Raw genomic sequence first — 21,568 nt, forward strand, 5'->3', positions numbered from 1 at the left:
GGTGGGTAGGATGTATATCTTGGTATTGGGAGAGTGGGGAGAGTGATGTTGTTAGTATCTGCAACAGCTCATCAAGGATCTTTAGACTGGGTTTGAAGCATGTGGGAGGACATGAGAAAAGTGCAAGGCTAGCATGAATGTGACTTCTTGTTTTATTGTAGTGTTTCCAAGTTTGGCCACTAGGGTTAAATTTCCAACTTTACTAATGCTTAGAGATAGTTGGGTTTGGTGGTTACTGTTAAGGGTTTTTAGGAAAGTGCCAAAAACGTTAAACTAAGTCTAGTCTTCTTTAGCCTTGAATTGTTTTCCCTGTCTATGAAATACTGACTATTAGGTAAGACTAGGATAAGGTACAGGAACAAAGACAGGACTAAGGAAAGAGACAATATATACGATATAAGAATCAGAACAACCATATGAAGACCAAATAAGTGATAGTGATTGAAGAAGACACAGAGAATTCTGGTAGACCAAGCCTAAGAGACAGAATCTAAGAAAAGAACATATAGAAAATCTAGAAGAATAGAGGAAATAGGACAAAAGTCATTGTCTAATTGTCAAATATCAGACCCAGAAATCAGATTAACTAGGGGCATAAAATCTGTTACAGGATTACCCAAAATTTGTGCCTGACAGGAAGAGGGACCAGGAGCCATTTTTCTAGCAGAGAAAGTCTCCCATACTATGAAATATTCCTAGACAGATTTCCTCTCTCTTCTTTATTTCTGCATCCTGACACAAACTTAGTCACTAAAGTTTTATGTTGCTTTTAGAGGCTCATAGGCCTTGAGTTCTGGAATTACATTAATTTGTTTCTCATAAAGTAGTATAAGAGAAGGAGAAGGTGGAGAAGTAGGAACAGAAGGAAAGGAAATGGAATAGGAAGACAAATGGAAAAGAGAGACAAAACATCTGCACATGTTAGGATCATGGCCCAAACATGAGGCCTCTCTCTTATTATAGGTGACTGTAGAAATTGATATCTCTATGGCTTTTTTCTTGTGCTACTTTCACCAGAGGAATGTCACTCTTGTATGTATACTCAGCTGCATGACTTCAAGCATAATTGGATGTTACTTTCTCATTTTTTCTCTTGAGTAAAATCAAAGTTTCTTAAGTAGAAGATATTTCCCAGGCTAGGGAAGATAGAGACTTTTCTCAATCCGTATTTCCCTGGTTGGCATGTATATAAAAGACAATTGGGAAAATTTTTTGATTGAAAAATGTGTTGCAGAGAGACATTTATTCAAGTTTTAAAATATATTAGGTGCTTCATGCATAGAGTAGAAAAAATAGATGTACTCTTGGAAGCTTAACTTGTAAGCATCATCATTGACAGGAGGACTGATTTAGTTTTCTTAAAGGCAATTGGATTGAGAAGAATAATTATAGAAAAATGCTTAAACAGAAAGAATGTCACAACTTTTTTGAAAAAAAAATGGATTCTTGCTTGAGATGTTTGTGGAAGTGTATCTATCATATTGTGACATTTTACAGTGGACAATGTTTTAGTTTTTGTGAAATATCATTTTGAAATTGCCCCCAAAATAGAGCCCTCTTTATCTCTCCTTTTATGTCAAATCAACATTGAGTACAACTTTATGACTCTCAAGTTACTGATGTATTTATTAGCTAAAACTCTTTTGATTGCAAGTTACAGAAATAAGTTAGAGGAAAAAAAAGGGGGGGGCTTTAGTATAAAAGGAAAAAGGAGGATCCTTAGGAACCTCTGGCAGGAAATCCAACCATGCTCCATGAAGGTTTATGAGACTGACTGAGGGAGGCCCTTATATGTCTTTCTTTTCCCTGGGCTGCTTCTCCATGCACTTTGCTCTAGCCATCTTGATTTCAGTAGATCTGTTTTTTAGATCAAGTTTAGCTTTTCCATAGCTCCCACACTGGCATATTATTATTTAAGTCTCCCAATAAAACTAGAGCAGTTTAAATATTTGTTTCACATTTTGTGGGTGGCTATCTATTGTCTGGTAATCTTCCATCCTCTTATTTCAGAAGGTCATTCCCAGTTCATCATACATGATATGAACAGGGCCCTGAAGGCCTGGTTCTGTGGCTTTGGAGGTATAGGAACAGTTTCCAGAATAAGAAAGTCGTTATGGCCTTGGTACATGTGCCATAGTCAGTGATCCTACCATACCCAGAATACTGCCTGGCACAGAGGTGGTACTCAATACATTTTTATTAAATGAAATACGTGTTGGCCAAACACACAGGCAAAGACAGAACATATTTGGTTAAATAAATGAAATCATTGCATTTTGAATGTTATGAAAATAGATCTTTATGCATTGGTTGCTGTAAAAATTAACCTCACTAAGGTTACATTAGTTAAAATAATTTGCTCTCTGGAGCTCTTTTTATGTATATATAAAATCATTTTAAAAATTTAAAAAATCATACATTTTTGTGAGAACACTTGAATGCCAGAACAATAGATATATTTATTTGTTTTAGTATGTTTATTTCCTTATTTAAAAATTTTATTTTATGTTCATGAAGACTAAGCCTGGAGTAATTCGTCCAGTACCTGTGAAATCCAAAATATTACTGAAAAAAGAGGAGGAAATCTGTGAACCCAACCCTTTCAGTAAATACCTAGAGGATAACAGTGATTTGTTCTTTGAGCAGGTGAGTATCCATGTGAGATAATATTTAATATTTTGATAAAGAGATGGTGCTTTATAAAGCACCATTGACTTTAAAATATAAGAATAAAAATAAAGAAGCTTCTACTAATATACTCTGTAAAAAAATGTTCATTTGATTAGAGTATCCTAAATAATCCAAATAATCTTTGCATAATAAATAAGAATTCTTATGTAATTCTAGGAATGATATTTTGAAGCCTTGTAGTTTCTCTTTTTCTGAAAATTTTCTACCTGGTTGGTATTATTTTGGGGACTGAGAGGTTACTCTATAGACATGAAATCCCTGCTTGAAAGGGTTATGTAGGTATTGCATTTTTATATTAAACTCTTGCTTCCTTTTGAAGAGGTACATCTTTTATTTGCCATTTTAATTACAGTTAACAAAAGTCCTGATGTTTGGATTCATATTAACATAATAGAAATGATGCAGTTCCCTAGATTCAGCTGTATTAGTTGTTGGACATGGGCAATTTTAAGAGGATTTTTTTTTGCTTATATTATTTGTGTTTGAAAAATGTAGACCATTTTTCTCTTATATTTTAAAGTCAATGGTGCTTCATAAGATATTTGGGAAAATATGAAAGTTCATATTTATGCAACAGAAAAATAGATAACTCTTATGAAAGAGAAACATTTTTATTTGTCTTGCTAAAAGGAAGCAAATAGGAATGTGCTTTATATTTTATATGTTAAACATTACTAAATAGCTAAGCAATATAAAACAACTAGAAAACTTTCTGGATACTATCAGTACATGTAAGATTTACATTTATACTCTATAATAAAATAGATTCATAAAGGCATAAAAAGGGACATTCTTCCTTTTTAAGTTTCAGTTTTAAAATGGTACTTAATACTTTTCTTGAAAATATAAATGACATGCATATTTGTGAAATAGCAAGACATAGCTTATCTGCTTCATATTAGCTCTATGACTCTTGGAAAGTTGTTTCATTTATCAAAGCTTCAGTTTCTTAATGTTTCAAATGAGCTGTTCGTATCAGGTTTTTTTTTTTTTTTTTTAAGAATCCTTTAGATTCTAAAATCTACAATTAACCCTGATTATATCTGAAATATCTATGTTAACCTTGAAAACATAAATGAAAAATACTTTCTTATGATTAACTATGGTTTTTATTGTGAAATGGAGATAAAATATTTTCACTTATATATATTTTATTAGGTAAGTTTGGATTTTTGTAGATGCTAATTCTTAAAGTGATAATTAAAAGACATTATTTTAGTTTGTTTTGTGGAATAGACACAGTCCTCAAATTAAGTAGAAACATTTTACTGACCTATAGGGCTGTCTTCACTGACTCTACACATAACAGACATGGAAATTCCTGTTAGGAAAGTGTATTTTCATCATTGACTAAAATGCTTATCCCTGTTACTTGCATGACCCTAATATTACAGAGGTTTAATGTAAACTTTTAGACAGTATGTGATCATTGTGAAATGCATATAAAGATAATCTAGTGCTTTTATTAAAAGCAAACTGCCAACAGTTAAAATGAATTTCATGTGTTTTTCATGTAACATGTTCTTCAAAATATGAACCAGTGTTATAAATAATTTATTCTTTGTATTAGTAAAATTTTAAACTTGTGTGTTTTACTTTAAGCAATATTCCTTATAGAATAATAAGTTAATCTACCTATAATTTATCACAAGTTACTGCCTTCTGACGTGATAAATTCCATTTCTATGCACGGAAGTTCTTGTCATTAAAGAATTGCCATTTATTTTCATTGCTTTCCCTGACTATAAAGCAAATTTAAAACTCTGTTTATGTTACAATATAGGTCTGTTTTTTCTAGATGAATTGTCAAAACCTTGATTTGTAACTATTTAGGTCCCAGGATCCTAATCTTATTTATGTTTTCTTTTAACCAATTTACTCTTGCTGGTATTCCCACTCAAATGTGAAACATGGGAAATAATAGGAGACTGCAGAGTATTAGAATTGAAAGAAGTCTCACACCTACTGAAAAGTGAATTTGAGACTTCCCCTGGTTTTATTCATTGCCCTTGCATGAGAGGGAAAACTATGAGAGAATCTCTGGGTCACTGCATACCCAGAAAACTGCTTCTTCTATCAACTAACCCCTTTGTATTGAGCATTAACTACTGTCTCATTGTGTCTAGAATTTACAATGAAAGCAGAAATGAAAGGCCGCTCCCAAGTGCAGATGCTTAGATATACTCAGATCATAAATTGAGTAATAACAATTTATAATCTCAGCATTGCTACTTCATCAGAACTTCAATAGAAGGAAGCATACTCAAATTTAGTTCTAGTCATTATTGTGCTCTCATACACTGCTGCCACAGAATAAATTGAATGGTTCCAAATGTAGCTGATCTCACCCACCCATGTAATGGAAAATTCTTTAGCTAGGCAGTTGGGCCAAATTGAAGCAGCTCACATTCTCTAATCTGCCTTGTACTGGGGACAGTTCCACATGACAGGAAGCGTTGGATGGGAATGTTAAGCCAATACATTTTCCCTAGCAACTTCACTGCCATAAAATACGATTTCAAAATTTTCTGTTATGAAATGTCAGATGCTAAGGATGATGAGGCTAGACAGAAATATATTTATTGAGCTCAAAAAGGTAGTGCTGAGCAGTCTTTTGAACTGATCATGAACTAGAAATTTGCCTGGAAACAGCCTGCGAGCTCTAAAAGCAATCTTTGAAACCAAACACACAATCAAACAATTGAGACTTATTAATCAACAACTTTCACACTGAAATAATATAGACCAGGAAGCATCATTCTAATTAGATGAATTTTTTTTTAACAAAAGTCTTCAAAATGAAGTTTATGCTTTTTGTGATACTATTTTCAAATCTGTCATTGTCTTAATTTTGGGCCCTTTTGATTTTTTACAAAATACCCTCACACTCCATCCTAAATCTATGGATTTAAAGCTATGGCAATGTGCTTTGAAGCATATTTCTATTGATAATTGAAGGTGGAGTTGGAAAATAATTAACAAAATTGATTGGAAAATTGGACATCAAGATAGATATGAAGGTTCAGAAAATCAATTTGCTAGTGATAATGAAAATGCTAAATAAGAAGACTGATTGTAGTTTATTCAGACTACTTGTAAGCTTGCAAAATATATTGATTGCTTTCTGATCATTTAATGTCTTTAATAAAATAATTTCATCACTAAAGATTTTAACATAAAAATCAATAGCTAGCCGGCGCCGCGGCTCACTGGGCTAATCCTCCGCCTTGCGGCTCCGGCACACCTGGTTCTAGTCCTGGTTGGGGCACCAATCCTGTCCCGGTTGCCCCTCTTCCAGGCCAGCTCTCTGCTGTGGCCCGGGAGTGCAGTGGAGGATGGCCCAAGTGCTTGGGCCCTGCACCCCATGGGAGACCAGGAGAAGCACCTGGCTCCTGCCATCGGATGAGCATGGTGCGCCGGCCGCAGCGTGCCAGCCGCGGCGGCCATTGGAGGGTGAACCAATGGCAAAGGAAGACCTTTCTCTCTGTCTCTCTCTCTCACTGTCCACTCTGCCTGTCAAAAATAAAATTAAAAAAAAAAATCAATAGCTAACCTGAGTCATGTGAAGTGATATGTAAAATATTATCTTTATAATTAGCAATTCAACCCATGATTTTAGATGTCTCATTGTATTCTTAAAGCCCTAGAAAAATATATAGAAAAGGTGTTGGTTAGAATTTAATGAGAATATTGTTGTTTCATTTGATTTTCTCAGAAATATGTTCCCTTTTGATCTTCATGAGAAATAACACTTCACATCATGTATACCTCTTCATTTTTATTTTCCTTTAATCTGTTTCAGTGAGGAAAAGAGCATATTTTTGTGTGAAATGACCATTTAGAGAACTTCTCTCATACAACCTCAGAGAGGACATAAAAGGACAATTATAGAATATTTTTTCTCTGTAATATTTTCATGCCTTCTTTTCTCCTGGTTTTTTTTCGACATCTGACTTCCATTTCCTCCTTATCAAATCCTATTTGTTTCACATTCAATTTTGATGATTATGTGAGTAACTTCTATATTTCTAGCTAATGATTCATCAAGTTATATTTCAACAATAACCTTCACATTGGCTTCCCTATGATACCCACATATTAATATTACTGAGAAGATACCATTGCCATAGCTAAAACTGATAATACAGCTTTTTATTCTGAATGAGTCTGACTTTGCCACAAATTACCACTTTTTACACATTTGTCTGTCATCAAGATGGTTTATTCTGCGAAAAAATAATGTTTCATCATTACCTTTTATTAAAAAAAGCTTTTGGTAAAATTTTAAGCGATTTTTTTACAGCTCAACATTATTAAGTGTCTTACTCGATTTAGAAGATGAAGGTAGCAGGCACAGTGGCTCAACAGGCTAATCCTCCGCCTAGCAGCGCCAGCACACTGGGTTCTAGTCCCAGCCGGGGTGCCGGATTCTGTCCCAGTTGCCCCTCTTCCAGGCCAGCTCTCTGCTGTGGCCCGGGAGTGGAATGTAGGATGGCCCAAGTGCTTGGGTCCTGCACCCCATGGGAGACCAGGAGAAGCACCTGGCTCCTGCCTTTGGATCAGCGCGGTGCGCTGGCTGCAGCGCACCGGTCGCGGCGGCCATTGGAGGGTGAACCAACGGCAAACGGAAGACCTTCGGGTGCAGGGCCCAAGGACTTGGGCCATTCTCCTCTGCACTCCCGGGCCATAGCAGAGGGCTGGCCTGGAAGAGGGGCAACCAGGACAGAATCCACTGCCCCAATCGGGATTAGAACCCGGTGTGCCAGCACCACAAGGCAGAGGATTAGCCTATTGAGCCGCGGCGCCGGCCTCTGCTTTTCTTGATATTAACTTTCTGTTGTTCTGGTACACATCAAGGTTGGAAGATTGTAACCAAAGCATTGCAATTTTCTGTTGCAGTTTTCTACAGAGGGACTTTTCTAGCCCCTCTTCACTTGCTTTAAGGAGAATAAGAATCTTAAAAGAGATTATTTGCTTTAAGAAAAGCAAAATTTAAAAAAAAAATTATCTATTTGGCACCACTTGTATTATAATGGAATGTGAAATATTTGTTGCTTAACAAATAGTTGACTGATATGTAATGTCTAACAAAATCCAAATATTTTTGAGAATAAAGACAAATTGAAGTTTTTACGCAAATATATCCATATCCATGACATTAGCCCGTCATGTCCCTACATATGTTTAAGATGGATTAGCCAATGCCATCATTAGACCTTCTCATGGAAAATATACTCCAGTTTAAAAATAAAGTCTTGTGTTGGGGCTGGCACTGTGGTGTAGTGTGCTAAGCCTCCACCTACAGTGCCAGCATCTCATATGTGTGCTGGTTCTAGTCCTGGCTGCTTCTTTTCTGATCCAGCTCTCTGCTTACGGCCTGGGAAGGCAGTAGAAGATGGCCCAAGTACTCGGGTCCCTGCATCAGTGTGGGAGATCTGGAGGAAGCTCCTGGCTCCTAGCTGGGTCATCCCAGCTCCAGCTATTGCAGCCATTTAGGGAGTGAGCCAGTGGATGGAAGACCTTTCTCTTTGTCTTTTGTTCTCTCTGTCTGTAACTCTACCTCTCAAGGAAATAAATAAAAACTTTGAAGAAAATTCCAGGGAAGAAAAAAAAATGAAAATGTCTTGTGAGGGCCTGGTGCTATGGCATACTAGGTTAAGCATCTGCCTATAGTGCTGGCATACCATATGGGTGCCTTTTCAATTCATAGCTTCTTCACTTCTGATCCAGCTCCCTGCTGATGGCCTGGGAAAGTAGTGGAAGATGGCTCAAGTGTTCGGGCCCCTGCATCCATGTGGGAGACACAAAGGAAGCTCCTGGCTCCTGGCTTCAGATTGGCCCAGATTGCAGCCATTTGAAGTGAACTAGCTGGTGGAAGACCTTTCTTTCTACCTCTCTCTATCTGTAACTCTACCTCTCAAATAAATAATCTTTAAAAAAGGACAGAAATAAAGTCTTATGAAAACAGAATTTTGAGAATTCTATATTGGCTTTTATCTGAGAAGTATTCAACATAAGAGTTTCAAAAGAGAGTAGACCAAAATTAACTTCAAATGGTACCTAATATAAATGATATTCCAAGACTAGAGAGTAATGTAAGATGTATTCTTACATTTTACTTCACAGGAGCCTCTATCTCAAACCTCAAAAATTTTGAGTCAAGGTCAGCCTATGACAGGAGCTGTAGCTGGTAATAATCACATGTCTATGGCATGGCTGTGTCATGTGCTACAAATCTAGGTACTTCTCACCCAGGATGATGTCTACAATCATCTCCTACCCTCAGTTTCAGCTCCACAGCTACCCTAGATAGCTAAAGAGATGATCATTCATAAGCATTCTTAGCCAATGCAATCACAGTGAAGGCAACTGAACATTTTCTTTGACTCATGAAATGTGGAATAAAAGAATGATAAATAAAGGTATAATAAAGACTAAAGGTATTTTTGAATATGAATACTATGATTAATGTGTTTGAAACATACTTTCTGTTCTCTAACACATGGAGAGCTTGTTACCTACTTTTAAATGTGTACAACAGTACATGGATTTTGAATGATGACTAATATAAAGGTCACAGTGAGAGTTGCAAATTGAAGATGAGGTTCACTACGAGAGTTGGGAACCTTCTCTTCTTCTTTATGATACAAGTAGAAACAACTCAAAACAAATAATTTTGGCGTTGAAAGCAATAAATGCAAATCAGAAGAGCAGCCAGAGATGTATTGGAGAAACAGACAGCTAAATATAGTGAATAAACTGTTTTTGAAAAATTCCATTAACAAATAAAAAACAGCTTGAAAAGTCCATCTTATGCAGGACAGAAATCAGTCTGGTGAAGCAGGTCTAAAGTAAATATACCAAGATAAGAAAATGGGATTTTTTATTTATATATGTATTTTCATTTGTTTCCAAAAACTACATACAAAGAAATTTCTGTGGTAAGTTTGTAAGTTCAATGTTGGTAGCACCTTAAGGATGGGAAAATTGTTAGGTTTTTAGAGTTTTTAAAAATAATGTTCCAAGATGGGTGGTTGTGATGCAGTGGATTAGGCCACCACTTAGAATCTTGTATGTGAGTGCGGTTCAGGTCGCAGCTACTCTATGATTCTGATCCAACTTCCTGGTGATGCTCCTGGATGGCACCTGATGATGGTCCCAGTGTTTGGATTCTTGCTACCATGTAGGAGACCCAGATGGTGTTCCTGGCTACTGGCTTTGGCCTGGCCTGGGGAATTTGGAGAGTGAATTAGTGACTGAAAATCTCTCTCTCTATCTTTCTGTCTCTGTCTCTCTCCATCACTCTCCATTTCAAATTAATTAATTAAATAAGTGTTTTTTAAATTAATAAAATAAAGTTTTGATCTTCAAATATGAACATTCTATTTTAGGGTGGGGATCCAAATATTTACTTGCCTTTTCGATCCTAACATCTTTAGTATCTATTTTGAAAAACTTACTGTTTGTTGAAGACAGAAAACAACATTTGAAAGGAAAAAAGCAATTTACCAGGTACTGGCTTGTCAGTTATCTTTACCTAGTGATGTCTGAAGGCTTATCACATTTTCTGTACTCAAATAAAAACAAGCACATGTGATAGTCATTGCATTATGCAAAGTCAGAATAATAGAGAATTTCTCTCCATTTGATGCTTAGGATTCCATGATTGCACGTGGTTGAAGACTGGCCCCTAGTGGACCACTGAAAATTCAAGCCACTTTCACCTCCATATTTTGAATTGAGGTTCAAGTAGGATTTTATGGCCTTATTTCATTGTGATGTGTAAAAGAACCAAAGAATATCTAGGGAAGTGTAATTTTGCAGGAAGAGCTCAGAAGCTTTGGTTCTGGCCATTGCCATGTAATTGACCATCTCTGTCTCACACGTTTATAAAACCTGAACCTCATTGGTGAAATGAAGGGATTGGACTAGGCTAGTGATTCTCAGTAAGAATTGATTTTGTCCTAGATGTTACTGGTTGTCTGAACTGAGAAGGTGGGATGCTACCAGCATGTAGCAGGTGGAGTCCAGAGATGCAGCTAAACATCCTACAATCCATTGGACAGTTCACCATAACCATTATTCAACCCCAAAAGGCAATAGTGCTGGCATTGAAAACCCCAGGATTAGAACATCTTTGGGCTCTCTTCCAAAAACAATATTATGACACATGAAGCTCAGACTTTGACTTCTGCCAATGGATTTGAATTCAACCAACAATGGCTAGGTGCCTTCTTACAGTGTTGTAATAGACTGTTTCTGTGTTTCATCTATGCCAACTTCCATATATAGGATTCTCCAATACTGGATTCCAATACTGGAATATCTTTTATCCTCTACTCAAAATAGCCTGTTTCAATAAGGCCTATGCACTTTCCTCGATTCTAGATATATCAGCAAAATTATGGCTTCCTCACATTTATAGATATTTTTCCTCAATTATTAGGTGTCAGGTCAATCAACTGAAAAGGGAAAATTTTTAAAAGTTAAGCAAAAGCCACCATTGTGCCTCAGTGTGTTAAGCAATGCTGGCATCCCATATGAGCCAGTTTGTGTCCTGGCTGCTCTAGTTCTGAACCAGCTCCATATTATTGCACCTGGTAAAATAGTGGAGGATAGCCTAAGTCCTTGGGCCCCTGTACCCATGTGGGAGAACTGAAAGAAGCTCCTGGCTTTGGCCTGGTCCAGCCCTGGCTGTTGTGACCATTTGGGGAGTGTACCAGCAGAAAAAGATTCTCTCTCTTGCTCTCTCTCTGTCTGTCTGTTTCTCTGTTTCTCCCCCTCCCTCTCTCTCTGTAACTTTGCTTTTCAAATGAATAAATCCTATCTTTTAAAAAATAATAAAAAGTCGGGGCCTGCACTGTGGCGCAGTAGGTTAATCCTCCTCCTGCTGCGCCAGCATCCCATATGGGCGCCGGTTCTAGTCCCGGTTGCTCCTCTTCCAGTCCAGCTCTCTGCTGTGGTCTGGGAGGGCAGTGGAGGGTGGCCCAAGTGCTTGGGCCCCTGCACCTGCATGGGAGATCAGGAAGAAGCACCTGGCTCCTGGCTTTGGATCAGAGCGGCTCCGGCCGTTGCGGCTATTTGAGGAGTGAACCAACAGAAGGAAGACCTTTCTCTCTGTCTCTCCCTCTCACTGTCTGTAACTCTACCTGTCAAATAAATAAAGAAAATATTAAAATAAATAAATAAATAAATAAATAAATAAAATCTTTAAAAAATAAGTCAAGCAGTATGTATTATAACTTAAAATTCACACTGTTAGATTAAGATATTCGTTATCCTGGACCTTATTTTCTTCATCCACAAAATGAAGATGATGTGCAATGTGCTAATGAAGTTGCCTCTTATTCTTAAAATCTGTGTTTGTGTCTCGAAATATTATTAGAGACTTTATGGTATTTTATGATTAGATGATTTGGAAGAGGAAAAGGAAAGCAAGTACTATATAGGTACTAAATTTAGAGTAATTGAAAGTGTTAATCTATTGTATAGGTTAAAATTATGTCGTAAATCTGCTTCCATAGGGTTTACCATGATTGTGTGTGTATCTCTTATTTATTTACTTCAATTTGGATTGAGCAATTTTAAATAGGAAATCTTTTGAAAATTTTATTTCTTCCTATCTTTAAAGTCACTTATTTGCTTTTGATTTAACTTGAGGAATCATCAATATAATTTACTGTCACTATTACTTATAGGAAAATTATAACTTTGTGTTGCTTTGCCTTAAACTAGAAGCTCTGAAAGGAAGATTATTTCTTTTGAAAAGTGTATGTATATATGTATGTATGTGTGTGTATGCACATGTGTGTGCGGGGAGGTGTGTATATGCAAAATTCCATTAAATGCACACATGTACCTACTCTGCAGTCTTTTTGAGAATTCTAATACTTGCTGGTTTTTTTTTTTTCACATCAGCAAATTACCAACCATTTCTGTTGTAACTGGTTTGAATAAGAAGACCAAGTAGGCAACCTCAACTTTAAATGAGGCTCCTTTTTTTTTTTTTTAATCACAAGTGTGAACATGTTATTGCATGTCTTTCTTGTTTTTAGTTTACTCTTTCTGCATACTTTAAATACAGAAGGCACCATGTTTTGATTCAACAAAAAACTCTGGGATAATTCTTATGATTAAGTTTTGGAATTATTTTTATTCACTTTTTAAATCTCTCTCTGGGACTGTGTGACAGGCTTTGTATGAGAAACATAATTTAGTGGCAGATCATCAATCTCTTCATTTGAATTTCTGGTTAAGAAATAATGACTTCGGGCCGGCGCTGTTGTGCACTAGGTTAATCCTCTGCCTGAGGCGCTGGCATCCCATATGGATGCAGGTTCTGGTCCCAGTTGCTCCTCTTCCACTCCAGCTCTCTGCTGTGGCCTGGGAAAGCAGTGGAGGATGGCCCAAGTGCTGGGGCCTCTGCACCCACGTGGGAGACAAGGGAGTAGCACCTGGCTCCTGGCTTTGAATTGGCACAGCGCTGGCTGGGGCAGCCATTTGGGGAGTGAACCAACAGAAGGAATACCTTTCTCTCTTTCTCTCCCTCTCACTGTCTGTAACTCTACCTGTCAAATAAATAAATAAAATCTTTAAAAAAAAAGAAATAATGACTTCAAAAAACAAAACGTCGATCTATTAAAAATGTAAGATCATTGTAAAAACATAATATTCTACTAACATGAACAACATAAAACTTACATTAATGCACCAAATGTATGCAAATGTTCTAACAGGAACAATATTGTAATGTTCTAATATAAATATGAAGAATGTAGACCATCTGCTCAGAATTCTAAAATAGTAAATTTTTTAAATTCTAAGACATCTAAATTTTTTTGGAATAAATGAATAAATAAGTGGAAAATTAGCTGATAATTATATGCATGGAATCTTAAATATAAAATGTTACACCAAATAGCAAAACCATAATCTATTCCTAGTTGTCCTAAGAAAGGAAAGGCTGTTCCGAAAATAACTATTCAGTGACATGGAGGTAACAGAGCACATCAGTTCATTTTTCTGTGCCTTTTTATAAAGATGGACCTATTTCTTCACAGTAAGTCACAGATCTCAGGCATCAATAACTTACTATACTCATTCATTTAGGATCATTTTTCTCCTATATAAGGGAATAGTTCTTATTTATGCTAAAAGGGTTTCTCACAATTTTAAAATCCACCTGGTTTCCAAAAATCTCCTTTTACTCTCAAAAATGACATATATCCTTTTTATAAAGGCACATTTAACAGCCATTTCTAGTGTATGATTTCCTTGAGCTTGCACGTCCTGCCATTTCTTCTGGTTTTACTTGGGAACTCAGTGTATAAATCCTTTGTAATCACTGATTCCTCAAATTTATCAGGGATTATTTTAACCATCACCAAATATACTCTCAGATTCAGCCCATATATGACAGTGGGGCATGCAAGCCTTTCTCAGTCACACGCTAGTGCATCTGAGCACCTTTCTTCTCTCCATTCCCTCCTTCCTTCTCTCCCTGTCTCTTGCCCTCAGTTAAAGTGCACTTCATTCATTCTTTGTCTGATTAATTAGTTACTCTTCCAGAGTTTTGATGTTCCAGGATTTTCAAATCCTAAGTCTTTCTGTATCAAATTTTACCATTGGCATTGGTTCTCAAAACTTATTCTGCAAACTCTAAATAAATAAATATAAATAATAAATAAGGACTTACTTCTTTACATTTCTGTTTTAAAATTCCCACTCTGGGACATGCAGAATGTAATTGATCGTTAGGTGCCTGGGTTAGTGAAAGGAACATAGAGCACAAAACCATGGGGAGGAAAGAATTGGAAATGCTGTTCCCTGGTGTGTGGATTCTGTAACGCTGTGATGTGATGTGATGGGTGATGTTCACTCCTTTCTGTTTACTTTTTTTTAAAAGATTTATTTATTTATTTGAAAGGCATAGTTACAGAGAGTCTTTTTTTTTAGTTTTTTTTTTTTTATTTCATAAATGTGAATTTACAAAGTGCAACTTTTGTATTGTTGTGGCCCTCCCTTCTCCCCCTCCCTCTCCCATCCCACCCCTGATCGAGTTTCATTTTCAATTACCTTCATATACTGAAGATCAACCTAGTATATACTAAGCAAGGATTTCAACAGGCTGCACTCACACAACCGCACAAGGTATAGGGTATTGTTCCACTAGTAGTGTTGTTTTTAAGTTTCATAGTAAAACACATTAAGGACAGAGATCCTACGTGGGGAGCATGTATCCAGTGACTCCCGTTGTTGATTTAACAATTGGCACTCTTATTTATGACGTCAGCAATCACCCGAGACTCTTGCTATGAGCTGTCTAGGCTATGGAAGCCCCTTGAGTTCACTGACTCTAAACTTGTTTAGTCAAGGCCGTATCACAGTGGAGGTTCCTTCCTCCCTTCAGAGAAAGGTGCCTCTCTCCTTGATGGCCTGTTCCTTCTGCTGGGGTCTTGTTCACCAGGATCTTTCATTTAGATTGTTTTTTGCCACCATGTCATGGCTTTCCATGCCTGTGAGACTCTCATGGACCTTTTAGCCAGATCCGAATGTCCCAAGGGTTGATTCTGAGGTAGGAGTGCTCTTTTGGGCGTTTGCCATTCTATGAGTCTGCTGTGTGTCCTGCTTCCCCCACAGGATCATTCTCTCCCTTTTAGTTCTATCCTTCATTATTTGCTTACACTGGGGAACTCTGTAATCAATGCACAATCATCCTTAGGCGTTTAAAATTAACATAAAAGTGATCTCTGTTAAAGATAGGAGTGGGAATAAGAGAGGGAGGAGATATATAGGTTGGCACATGCTCACTCGTACTTACCTCCAATGGTGGAACTAGAAATGTGCCAGGGGATTTCAACTCAATCTTACCAAGGAGGCAGGCACCAATGCCAGCACACTTGGTAAAGTGATAAGTATAAATACACAACCAATCAAAAAGATAGAGTATGTGTCGAAGAGATTTCACAAATAAGACCAGAGAGTCTTAAGTGGAGAGAGAGAGAGAGAGAGAGAGAGAGAGAGAGAAAGTTTTGTGTTGATTCACTCCCTAAACAGTTGCAACAGCCAAAGCTGCACTGATCTGAAGCCAGGAGCCAGGAACTTCTTCCAGGTCTCCTACCCAGGTGCAGGACCCCAAGGTTTGGACCATCTTCCATTGTTTTCCCAGGCCATAGCAGAGAGATGGATTGGAAGAGGAGCAGCTGGGACTAGAACCAGCACCCATATGGGATGAGGCGCTGCAGGCAGCAGCTTTACCCGCTATGCCACAGCACCAGCTCTTTATTTACTTTCAATATTTGGCCATTTAATATTTGTGCCAGACTCTGAAATAAGCATGAGTAATTTCTCAGGCAATAAAGCAGACTCTATGCCTGCCACCATGGGGTTTAGATTCTAGAGAGCAGTAATTTTCTAGATCTTGGTCTCTGTCTTGTCCTTCACTCTTAACCTTGTCTCCACCCTCTGTTCTTCCTTGATCTGAGCTGTCTGGTTCACACAGGCTCCCCTCCACCCCATCAAGGGAAGTGATGCTCCTAGTCTCTTGGTCCTCTGATCCTCTTGGGCACCCTACTCAGGCTGCTCATTATCTTAGCCTTTGACATCTTTTTGAAAATAGAGAGAAAACATGATCATAAAATGCAGTAGAAAGAACACAGGTTCTAAGTGATTTGGGGAAAATCAGTCCTGACTGAACTTCAGTTTCACTCTAGAAAAATGGGACTACTAATCACCTTTTCTTATAGAAATATCTATACTAATCTGCATTCGTGATTTATTTTTAAAAAGTGATGACATTTATTTTTAAAATTTCCTCCAGGTATTCAAATCTAGTTTCATTGAGATATAATTGGAAAATAAAAATTGCATATGTTTACAGTGTTTACAGTGGTAATTTGATATGTTTGATTTGCTTAATGATTACCACAACCAGATTAATCAACACATCTGTTACCACACATGGTCACTTTGTGTGTGTATATGTAAAGGGTAGCGGAAGGAAACTTAAATCTACACTCTTAGAAAATTTCAAGTAAACAATAGAGTATTATTGATTATAGTTACGATCATGTTGGCACAACTTATATATCTTAAAATTGAAACTTTTATTCTTTATCCATCAGCTTAACGTTTTCCCCACATCATAATATCTTATAATCACCATTCTACTCTGCTTTTATGCTTTTGACTATTTTTATATTCCACATATAAGTGAGATCATGAGATATTTGTCCTTCTGTGATTCACTTATTTCATTTAGCATAGTGTCTTCCATGTTATTCCTTGTTGTCAAATATAACAGGATTTCCTTTTTAAAGGCTGAGTAATATTCCATTGTACCACATTTTCTTTATCCATCCATTGACAGACACCTAGTTTGTTTCCATATCTTGGCTATTGGGAATAATACTGCGATGATTAAATTAAAATGATGACTGAGAATGGACTGTGAGCTTTTTACAGGGAATGCAAATTTAAAATATTTATTCTTATATCCTTTTAGTGTAATTGTAGAAATAAAGGAGTGACTGCCTTTATTCACAAAACCTCTTTTCTATCCTATTTTCTTACTTCTTCAATTTAAATTGCTCCTCTCATCCAGTTATATCTGGGCATGCAATATAAGGCAGAAATTAAACTATATGTACAGAGAAACACCCAATTCAGCATTCATTTAACTGTCTATGTCCACTGTGATATATTATGTAAGATTTTCTTCCTTTTCCTTGAATATGGCTCCATTAAATATCTTCAACACTGATTCATGGCATCTGCTTTGTGAACCTTGCTATTAGACAACCATACAGCATAAACACAAAATTATCTTGAGTCTTTCTGAAAATTATATTGTAATTTTTAAAACAATTTTTGTAAAGATTTGAAATAGCTAAGCATATGCTAACTTCTTTCATACTTCATAAGTTCAAATTGTTCAGTTCTAATCAAGATTTGAAATAGCTAAATATTGCTTGAAATGTGCACATGGATTCTTTAAAATCAGGGTTTATTAGCAAGAAAATTAAGCTGTATGTTCAAAATTAAGACATCTGATTTACTCTGGGCTGCTCTTAGGTGTAGGTAATTTGAATCTCTTATTTCTTAGTAATTGGGTTTTCTGTGATGTTGTCTGTAATATATTTATATACCTTTGGATTAAGAGGCTATTCTTTAGGAATACAGCATAGCTATCCTTGACTTTATTAACAGGGTGTTGCTTTAAATTAAAACAGTTGCAGAAATGCTATGATTCTGATTTTGAATGGTTTTAGTTTCCTGCTAATAAAGCAGGCCGAAATAAAGGAAGGTTGAAAATAAAGCTGAAAAATATACATACATTTTACCAAAGAGGTGGGAATGCAGGAGAAAGAATGGAGTTAATGGCTCCACTAATTTCATAAGAGGTACTCTGAGTTCACGAAGGTGCCTTGTACATAATGTGAGCCGGGACAGCTTGATTGGAGAGAATGGATTTTCTCCTTTCACTTCCACACCACATGAAAGGAGTTGACTTCATAATGACAAGATAGGACCAAGAGTCGCAGATATCAGGCTTTAATGAGCAGAGCCCAAAATGTCTTCAAATGCCCTTTGGTGTTGCAGTGGAAACAGCTTCAGAAGTTAATGTTTGACTTGACTTGAATAAAAGGGCTTTTTCTAGACAAGTGAACACATCAGATATGGCTGTAACGTTGTTTTCTGATGTCTCTGTCAATTAAGCAGAGATAAATTATTTATTCAGTGCATATTTGTTTGCTGATTTTTCTCTAATGAACAAAAATATTATTTGCTTCAAGAGTTCTTGTCTTCTTGAAGTTTTCTAATATGATATGACAATCAACCAAAATAATTAATTCATTTTAAAAAGTCAAACTCAAGTAAAGCTTATTGTTTTTGAAAATAATTATTCTCAGTAATTTTATATTGAAGAAGACAATTTGCAAGTCAGTGAAAAGCATTTTAAAACGTTTTATCAAAAATAACTATGTTACCTAACTCATAGAAACTTGTACAAGACTGTTTTATGATCAGTGGTCTTCTCTCAAAAACTAGAACAAAATTAAAAGCTGCGTACATTGAATACTAAAGCAGAGGACAATGATACTTCTTTCCAGGAATAATTTAGAATAATGATCTCCAAAGTATATATACTAATCTCAAGATAATTCATTGAGGAAGAGGTGAGGTACAAGTCACGCATGATTGGTATTTTATTAATATGGTTATTTTTCAGCCTAGAACAGTGGTCAAAAACTATGGCTATTGGCCCAAATCTGGTATACCAATGTTTTTATAAATAAAGTTTTATTGGGATAAAAGAATGTCTATTTATCTATATACTATCTAAGCCTGCTTTCATGCTACCAGGGCAATATGCAGCCATTGTGACAGATTTATTGTTGAAAAGCCACAGTATTTACCAGCTGATCCTCTGTGCAATAAGTTTTCAGATTCTTAATCTAAAATAGTACAAATATTTTAAGCATTGCTAATTTATGCTGGTTAACACACATCTCCTTTGTAGACTAAGTGCTGAGCAGTTACATCTCACATTCACTTCACCTGAGATTTCCTCTGAGACTGTTTGCAATTTGGTGCAATAGAAAGAGAGGCCTCCGCTGGCTGTTGCACTTTGTTTGATCTCATGTGCTGAGAGAGATATATGATTTACTCTTTTAACTATTTCTAAGATAAACTTCATAAAACAAGTAAGTGACTTTATAAAGAAAACATACTTGCAAAATAATCTAGATTGACCGTACCACAACTGAAACAAGCATAAGCAATACAAAATAATAGTTAAAGTTCGTTCGCAGCCATTAATATGACTTTTAAACACTGGTAACCTACTTAACTTCAACAAGAAGTAGGCCAATGTTTTGAAATGATTAAAACTATTTGGAGTATAAATTTATGTCTACTTTCATTGTGAATGTACCAGCCCTAAAGTTTATATTTTTGCCTTAAATATGGACTATTCATTGCATTATAATTATTTAAGAAATTTATAATGTAAGAATCTGAGAACATGAAGATGATATGCAAGTTTTGATATTATTTAAAGACATATGGAACTTTGAAATAGTGGAAGTTTTACTAATGTAAGTGATAAAATATTCTTTTGAGGAATATTACTGGAGGAAAAATTAAAAATTGAGCTAAACTGAGGATACACAAAATTTTCCTGCTGCAATAAATATTATAAAATAATACATAGGAAAAAATAGAATGATAATTTGTAATGTATTCCCTTGTTATCATTTGATAAAATTACAAAATGCATAGAAATCACCTCTAAATTCTTGAGTAATGATAACATTACACTGGATTGGAGGTTTTTTTTTGTTTTTGTTTTTGTTTTTATTTTGACAGAGTGGATAGTGAGAGAGAGAGACAGAGAGAAAGGTCTTTCTTTTTGCCGTTGGTTCACCCTTCAATGGCTGCTGCGGCCGGCGCATCTCACTGATCTGAAGCCAGGAGCCAGGTGCTTCTCCTGGTCTCCCATGCAGGTACAGGGCCCAAGCACTTGGGCCATCCTCCACTGCCTTCCCGGGCCAAAGCAGAGAGCTGGCCTGGAAGAGGGGCAACCGGGATAGAATTCGGCGCCCCAAGCGGGACTAGAACCAGGTGTACCGGCGCCGCAAGGCAGAGGATTAGCCTGTTAAGCCATGGCGCCGGCCTACTGGATTGGAGTTTTATTATGTGTTTGGATCAAAATATAGATTTAAAAATGTTCTCAGTATTTACTACCTTTTGTGTTCTAAATATGAAAAATACAAAAAATTACATTTTTGAACCTTAAAGGAAAAATAAATCAGAGAAAACTATGCTTTGAAATAGGTAATTTCTTTAATAAAAGAACTGCTTTATGAGAAATCCATGGATTTATATTAAATAACAATGAAGTATATATAAAGATACAGAATGGGGTTCCAGTTACATACAGACCCACAGATAAGCTGTGTGACAAAGTATATGTCCAATCACACATTCACACACAGTTATGGATATACAGACACATGTGATCTTTACAACATTGAGAGAGAAGGACTAGAAAAATATTTTGAATCATTCAGAGATTCTCAAGCTATCTCACTGCAAAATGTTTTGAAAAGTGACAAACTTCAAGATGCACTGTGAATATTTATTTTTGAAAAGTATAAGCTTGGGAGTTCCTAATTTAAAGAAGGCATTTGCTGAATCTGTAGTTCATTGTTATATCATTCTGATATCTGTAACCCAAAAGAGGAGAAACAAAAGCACAAATTCGTGTTAAATCACAAATCATTAGATGTTATCTCCAAGTCACAGGATAAATGGCATACAGTGGAAATCAGTGGAGAAAACCAGCAAGTATGCATTAAAGGAAATAGAGCAAGGATACCATGATTGCAGAGCACAGAGTCAGCAACATGCTTCTTGGAGTTGGGGTAAAGTTTAATTTGCAAACTCCAAGTTCCCTGTGTTTGTTAGAGGCCAAAGTTCCCTTGCTCTTATTTTGTTCTAAGCTGAGAGGTGAGGCTAAACATTGTATCACAGAGTAAATAAATTTGCAGCATTCTCTCTCTCTATCTATCTATCTCCCCGGTAGCCTGGGCATAAACAAGCTGCTACTGGGCATAGACAAGTTGCTACCTACAGTGCTATACAGCTTGACTTTCATTATTTGGAGAGAAGTAAAACCTGGACCAATTTACAGCCCAAACCTTGGAGCACAGACAATGCCAAGCTCTGGTCAGCTCCCCATATATACCTGTTGCAAAAGCATCTGGTCCAAGAAAGATTTATTTACTAAGAAAATAAATAAAAAAGGAAAAAAAAACTCTTCCAGATTAGTTAGCATACAAGATTAATCCTTAACCTTGTAGTTTTAATGTGA

The 21,568-nt window shown here is 36.4% G+C and overlaps 1 protein-coding gene across 10 annotated transcripts in view; it reads left to right on the forward strand.

Moving 5' to 3' along the window:
- Positions 1-21,568, forward strand: part of MLIP (muscular LMNA interacting protein) — a 295,954-nt gene that overhangs the window by 229,499 nt on the left and 44,887 nt on the right. For 9 of the 10 annotated variants that reach the window (XM_062187543.1, XM_062187550.1, XM_062187551.1 and 6 more), the window contains one exon: positions 2,518-2,646. The exons of the other annotated variant lie outside the window; for it this stretch is intronic. In XM_062187543.1, coding sequence (XP_062043527.1) covers positions 2,518-2,646 — 129 coding nt within the window. The remainder of the gene's footprint in view (positions 1-2,517; positions 2,647-21,568) is intronic. 10 annotated transcript variants of the gene reach the window in all.

The sequence above is a fragment of the Lepus europaeus genome, chromosome 3 (genome assembly GCF_033115175.1).
Source record: "Lepus europaeus isolate LE1 chromosome 3, mLepTim1.pri, whole genome shotgun sequence".
In the NCBI taxonomy this organism is placed as follows: Eukaryota; Metazoa; Chordata; class Mammalia; order Lagomorpha; family Leporidae; genus Lepus; species Lepus europaeus.